We start from the raw sequence: 7,500 nt of genomic DNA, 5'->3' as shown, positions 1-7,500 counted from the left end.
CCGGCGACTCCCAGCTGTTTGGGTGGAGTTGAATATGAAATACTTCTGAGGTCAACAGAGAATGAAATCAATACATCACACGAAAGCGCCTTCCTTTGTCCCTGGTCGCCATCACACTTGAGTTCTTCATTTGCTAGTTTTGACTCCTCTTGCTCATTGTTCATGGGCTAGTCATTTACATTTACATTTAGGGTATTTAGCAGACGCTTTTATCCAAAGTGACTTATAATAAGGACATTTGTCAGAAGAAGGTGAAATCGAACCAAGTGCCAAGCACTAACAATTGCTAGGTTAACCAATTCTCTGTATACAACAAAGATTGCTAGGATAAGATGCTGCACAACTATGTACTATAACTAAATACGACACACATTAAATATTTATATTAAGTGCCAGAACGTACAACATCCAATAAGTGCATAGCAGGGATGGTGATGTAGAGTCGAGGTGACCTCTGTTCACCTAGACTTCTGTTTAAAGACACCTCTGTGAGTCTTCTGTTTAAAATGTATTAAAGTATCGAACAATTTTGTATTTTTTTCCGAAAACAATGTTTTATCAGCATGTTTGTCCTGCGTAAAGAACCGTGTTTAACAACAACCACCTGTCCAATGCCCCAGGGTTTTACGCTAGGCATTGTCGGAAATGTGTTTTCATACTGAAAGCCCTCTGATTCTCTGCTCGGTCCCCGTTCATGCAGTCCAGTCTCGTGGACTTTGGTGCCGAGACATGAATCTGTTCTCCCCAGCATCAGCAACAGTTGGAACAAAGGCTTGAACGGACGATAGCTTTGAAGCGGACCCAGATCAGATATCAGGCCAGAGATCAGTAGACCAGACGGGCCCAACTCAGATCAGACTAGGCCCAGAACAGACCATATAAAGACCAGACTAGACTAGTCCAGATAAGACTCCCCCAGACCACAGCAAAAACCAAGACCACGCCACGGACCTGAACTGAGGTTCGACCTTCCAGTGCGTCTTCAGCTCGCAAACTCTAGGTTGTGACTCCGCGCCCCCACCACCAAAGAAACGCCACATTTCACTTCCTCTCCCTTTCCCTTTACGTTTCCCAGGCAACTCCCAAAGCCAACTGTCACAGAGTATTGTTTTCACCCAGCGGTGGTGAAATGGAAACCCATAGAGGGGGGGGGGGGGGGGGGGGGACGTTCTAGATTCACCACCCATAGACATCCTACATCATCATCGTGTGTGTGTGTGTGTGTGTGTGTGTGTGTGTGTGTGTGTGTGTGTGTGTGTGTGTGTGTGTGTGTGTGTGTGTGTGTGTGTGTGTGTGTGTGTGTGTCATTACAAGTGCTGTTGTTGCTGGATGCTTTCTAAAGGAAATGACCACATTCTGATGCGATAGGAACGAAGTTAGTCCTACTCCCACTCCACGTATGCACACACCCAGGCATGCGCACGCACATACACACATGCAGACACATACACACGTACTTAATCAAGAAACATCCTTTGTCCAAATCCCTGCATGTTTTAAATGGACGCAGTCCAAACTTTAACTTAAGCTTCTCACTTCAGGAGATGAGGTATTCCTTCTTTCCTTCCTTCTTGCTCGCTTACTTTCTTTCTCTCCTCTTTTCTTTCTTTTGTTTAGCCTTTCACTCTCTCCAACCCTGAAATGACACAACACCGGACACGGCAAAAAAAAACCCCGCTGTGAGGAGTGAAACGCATGATACTTCAGCACACTGAGTATGAACGCGAAGAATCTCAGGTCACAGTGGTCTGCCTCGTGTCAGACCACCAGACCTCCCCACCGCCTCAGTCCACCGTCGGAAAATATAGAAAACTTCAGTACAAACCGCCGACGCCAGAAAGTAAAAGTAAACACACACACACACACACACACACACACACACACACACACACACACACACACACACACACACACACACACACACACACACACACACACACACACACACACACACACACACACACACACTGACACATAGCTTGTGCTGGTGTCCAGCTGACCTATATTCCTGGTGATAATAAATCTCTGGTGTTGTGTTCCACCGGGGGATGTGTCATGCTGGACGTCAGCCTTTGAGAGGCCTGGCCGACGAGGCCTGAGGGAACGAGGAGCTAGGGGACGAGGAGCTAGGGTAGGAGGAGCTAGGGAACGTGGAGCAAGGGTAGGAGGAGCTAGGGAACGAGGAGCTAGGGTAGTAGGAGCTAGGGAACGTGGAGCAAGAGTAGGAGGAGCTAGGGTAGGAGGAGCTAGGGTAGAAGGAGCTAGGGTAGGAGGAGCTAGGGAACGAGGAGCTAGGGTAGGAGCAGCTAGGGAACGAGGAGCTAGGGTAGAAGGAGCTAGGGTAGGAGGAGCCAGGATCCAACAGCTCTGTGTTCAACAGCTCTGTGTTCACACACACGCAACACACACACACACAAGCACACGTTGTACTTACATTACACATGTATGGCTGCACACACAAACGCACCCAAGCACACGCACACACACACACACACACACACGCACACACGCACGCACACGCACACGCACAGACACACACACAAACATACACACAAGCACACATTCTACATAAATTGCACATGCATGGCTGCACACACACATGCACACAGGTACACACACAAAAGCATACACACACGCACTACTTTGAGGAAGTTTGAGTTTATATCAAAACAATAAGTGGGGAAACACACTTGTGTGTTTCTTTCTTTGGAAGAGCACCTAGGCACCTCCGCCAGAGAAGCCTTTTAAGGGAAAAAAAAGTTGTAGTGTGTGCTGCGTCTCCATAGCGACGGCGGACTGCGTCCCCCCCTTGCTAGAGAAACCACCCGGCGACGGAAAAACCTTCTCTCACCGCTACTAAACGGAGAAATAAAAAAATGCAGGAACAGAAATCCCAGGGATTTCCAGAAGGAACGGAAAGAAACGCACAAAGGTGGTAATAAACCAGAGTGCTGCTCAATGTTTTCCTTTCTTTTTCTACATTCCAACTGAGGCTTTCTTTAATGGCTTTGACAAAAGTTGTCACGTAGTTGTCACTTATGACAAGGGTGTCAACTGTCAGCTAATACAACTACGGTGGCCTGATGGGCCCAAGTAACCCAATATTTGTATGCTTTAAGTAAGGAGGTACTTAAGCGTCGAACACACACATACACACACACACACACACACACACACACACACACACACACACACACACACACACACACACTGGTAACATGCACACACATGCACACAAATAGGCTGTACATTAATTATGGTATGAATGCAGGTGCGCATGGTATGCAGGAGTGTTGACGTCTCAGGGAAGGAGGCCCCAACGTTCACACTTCTGGTTAATCTGGAGGGAAAATAGCCATCATGTGGAAAACCACACGATTAACCCACCACACCTATTCTACCCCTTATGTGGCCTCAGATTATGAGAATAATTACTGCAATTATGTTATTTTAAGACCGGCAAGATTGTGTGTGTACGTGTGTGTTTGTGTGTGTGTGTGTGTGTGTGTGTGTGTGTGTGTGTGTGTGTGTGTGTGTGTGTGTGTGTGTGTGTGTGTGTGTGTTTTTCTGTGTGTGTGTGTTTTTGTGTGTGTGTGTGTGTGTGTGTGTGTGTGTGTGTGTGTGTGTGTGTGTTTCCGTGTGTGTGTGTGCGTGTGTGTGTGTGTCTGTGCGTGTGTTTAGGGGTGTTTGTGTCTGTGTGTGTGTTTTTGTGTTTTTCTTTCTTGGGCCTTGCGGTTCCAAGACAAACAAACACTCAACCAAGGGAGGTTGATTTCTCTCAAAACCCCCCTTTACCCCCCTAACCCTCCCTTAACACTCTGTACTTCTCCTCTTGTAGTATTTATGTGTCGTACTCATCCCGGTGATTACAGGTCACGACGGAGACAGACTTTCATTTATCCACTTATCCTGTCTGTGTCTCTCTCGGTCTCCCATTTATTCACATTGAACCATGTTTACTCTAATCTTTCTTCATTACTTCCTCCATATTTAACTTACAATTTCCCTTTTTTTTTCCCAATCGATGTGACCTTTGTTCTAACCTCTTCTAATCTTGAGATAAGCTGTTTTAAACATACCCACTCCTAAGCACAGAACAATTAATAACGTTTTCAGAACCTACTCAAGATTCTATAATAATCTTTCTGGGAAGATAGTTATATTGGCAAAGACCTAAGCTATTTGTTCATGAAATCCAAGAGTGGAAATGTCGTGCAAATATATGGTAGAAAATGTGTTCAATCAGTAAAAAGTATTAAAGGTCCAAATGTAAAACACATGCTTCAACATGGCTGCATTAGCAGTACAACATGCATCAGGTATCTCTGCTGTATAGGACGGTATACCTGAAAGTCGGAATGTGTACGATTGAGACCCTCCCAGTTTGTAGGCAGGCTTTCAGAATTAAACAACCTCAATGATTTTGGTCTGTAGAGTAATAAGTCAGTTATGGGAGGCGATCTTTTTATTTTAACATTTATTTAGCCTGATCGCATAATCTTACCTAAATCTACTCTCCTAATGCGGCTGATTTACTGCGCCTCATTGGCTATATCCCAAGCTGGTCAGAATGCTTTTTACATTCGATAATCACTATCTGTGATTATCGAATAATCACTATAAGTCATATATTTCGGCTTAGCTCAGGAGGTCGAGCAGCTGTCTTGTAACCGATAGGTTGCTAGTTCGATCGTAATTATATATTTTACGTGGCATTTTTGAGGCTATATACAAGATAAACCTTAAAATGATGCTATCAGGCTGACGATATATACACACTTATACACACACTAGAATGCTAAGAGTAAGCCTCAGAGTTCTACTTTAAGAAAGTCATTAGAATACGAGGTGGCTCACGATGTCTTACTGCCCCTTTAACATGCGCTGTGTCCCTTTGTGTGTTTCCCTCCAGGCGCCCACCAGCGGCCCTCCTCCTCTCCCTAGCAGCTCCCTGCCGGAGGGCTACTACGAGGAGGCCGTCCCCCTCAGTCCAGGCAAGGCCCCTGAGTACATCACCTCCAGTAAGACCCCCAGAGACCCTCGCTCTTACTGAGGAGCAGTAGCATTGCTATAGGGATACACTCATTGCTCTCGTTTGTTGAACACGGTCTCAACAAACTCTTTGTGGGGATGTTGACCAACAGGCCTCGTAGTGACCCGGGTTCGACAGTTTAAAAAGACACTCTGATCAACTCGTCCAACTGGTGTAGAGCAAGGCCTCATGGGAGTTGTAGTACATCTTCGTGAGAGTTTTATCAATAGGCTTAGAAGTGACCCGGCTTAGACATTTTAAAAGACACTCATCAAGTCCTCCCCCTGGTGTAGAGCATGGCCTCATGGGAGTTGTAGTACAGGGGTCCTCGTGGTGTAGTCCTATCACATATTCTTAGTGAACACAAGATAATAACACAATCACATCAACGTTTCCTCAACACTCGGTCAACACTTCGGTCGATAACGTTCTCTCTTTCCATCTATCCTTCCGTCTTTCCCCTCCTACTTCGCCCTCTTTCCCCAGACTACGACTCGGACGCCATGAGCAGCTCCTACGAGTCCTACGACGAGGAAGAGGAGGGCGGCCGCAAGGCGCGCCACCAGTGGCCGTCCGAGGAGGCGTCCATGCACCTGGTGAAGGACGCACGCATCTGCGCCTTCCTGCTGCGCAAGAAACGCTTCGGCCAGTGGACCAAGCTGCTCTGCGTCATCAAGGACAACAAGCTGCTGGTGAGCCCGCATCGCACCGTCATCTGGGAAGGGAGGAGATCCGTTTGAGTCCGTCGAGTCCCCGTCAACACTCCCTGTAGCTCTGATAAAGTAAAGACACATGTCTGCCGCTGACTCCGCTCAAAAGTGACTCCACTCACTCACCCCTCCTCCTCTTCCTCCTCTCCTTCCTCCCTTCGTCCCTTCCCTCTCCCTTCCTCTCCCTTCCTCTCTCTCCTCTCCTTCTCTCCTCCTCTTCCTCATCTTCCTCCCCCTCCCTCTTCTCTTCTCCCCCTCTCTCCTCCTCTTCCTCCTCTTTGTCCCTCTCCTCTCTCTCCTCCCCCCCTCTCTCTTCCTCTCTCCTCCTCTTCCACCTCTTCCCCCCCCCCCCCCCCCCCCCCCCCCCCCCCCCCAGTGCTACAAGTCGTCCAAGGACCACGCGCCCCAGATGGAGCTGTCCCTATCGGGCTGTAGCATCTCCCACGTGCCCAAGGACGGCAAGAAGAAGAAGCACGAGCTGCGCATCGTCCACCAGGGCACGGACGCCCTGGTGCTGGCCGTGCAGAGCCAGGAGCAGGCTGAGCAGTGGCTCAAGGTGAGCGCCCCGCAACCCCACGCTGTCGTTTATCATTCATATTCACGCCGCTCTGTGCTGCTGTGGCTGTCGTTAGTAGGGGTGGGAATCATGAGCGATACATGGCCCGCGATACAGACAATATCAATCAATCCATATGTTGTTACTGTGAAGAAGTAAAGTGCTGGTTTTCAGTCTTTATTCACCCCTAACCCTGGTCCAAACTGAGTTTTTCAGTTACTTGTCTTTGGTTAATTAACTTCTGTTCAAGTTTCCTTCATTCATGTGTTGAGCGTCACCTCGAGGTGTAGGGAAATGAATATGAATTAAAATATCAATATTTAGGTTATTGGGTGGATATTACCTGCCTGACTCTTCTGGGATAAAGCATTAAAATGCAAAATAAAACAACCTAAAAACCAAACATTGATCGACATTTGGCGCCTGTGTATCGATTCTCGTATCACACGAGGAAGGGTGACGATATATCGCCATATCAATATTTTGTCCCACCCCTAATTGTGAGCATGCCCGGCCCTTGTTGGATATCAAACCCTGAACCCCGGCCAGTGATCATGCCTTGTTCCACCCCATTACGGGACCGGCGGGGCCATCGAGGTTTGAGGTTGTTGTACCCACTTGCTGGGGGGGGGGGGGGGAGGGCCGGGTTATTAGTCATCGTTTCTCTGGGTTTTAGAGCAGGGTGTTGGTCTGCTTGCTCTAATGTTCTGGCTGCAGTCTATCTGTGTCCTATGCCTGCGGGATACCTCAAACTCACTTTGGCTAAAAGTGTCTGCCGAAATTGTTCCACAATGAATAGCTGCAACAGGATTAACTGTTCGATAGCCTCTATTAGAGGAGCCTCCATTAGCCTCCGTTAGAGCAGAGGAAACCTCTCCATCCCCACTCGTATGAAATGAACCACCGAAGATCAATTATTCTATTAACCTGCTAAAGTCTGAAGTGTTTTCTACATAACAGCATTAAGCGCTGGCACGGACACAAGGCGGTTCCAGCGGCGCTGTTATTGCTGACGTGTGTTCACACACGTGCCTTCCAACCAGGTTATGTTGGGGCGGCGGATATAAAATTAGACTTCTGAGTTTGCCCTCCGAGTGCTCCCCTGGTGAAGGATGTGGCGGCACGGTTCCTCCCATTGTGTTCTGAGTGTCGTCAAAGAAAACACAATCACAGTGTTTGTCCTCAGGGGTCGACATGTTTGG

At 47.8% G+C, this 7,500-nt stretch overlaps 1 protein-coding gene across 5 annotated transcripts in view; it reads left to right on the top strand.

Moving 5' to 3' along the window:
* afap1 (actin filament associated protein 1) overlaps window positions 1–7,500 on the top strand; it is a 67,917-nt gene that overhangs the window by 42,097 nt on the left and 18,320 nt on the right. For 4 of the 5 annotated variants that reach the window (XM_030338368.1, XM_030338366.1, XM_030338364.1 and 1 more), the window contains exons 4-6: window positions 4,913–5,021; window positions 5,519–5,724; window positions 6,119–6,298. In XM_030338368.1, coding sequence (XP_030194228.1) covers window positions 4,913–5,021; window positions 5,519–5,724; window positions 6,119–6,298 — 495 coding nt within the window. The remainder of the gene's footprint in view (window positions 1–4,912; window positions 5,022–5,518; window positions 5,725–6,118; window positions 6,299–7,500) is intronic. The other variant, XM_030338365.1, reaches the window with a different exon arrangement.

Source organism: Gadus morhua, chromosome 17 (genome assembly GCF_902167405.1).
Source record: "Gadus morhua chromosome 17, gadMor3.0, whole genome shotgun sequence".
In the NCBI taxonomy this organism is placed as follows: domain Eukaryota; kingdom Metazoa; phylum Chordata; class Actinopteri; order Gadiformes; family Gadidae; genus Gadus; species Gadus morhua.
The sequence above is the reverse complement of the archived record's forward strand: the minus strand, read 5'-3'. Positions and strand labels throughout refer to the sequence as shown.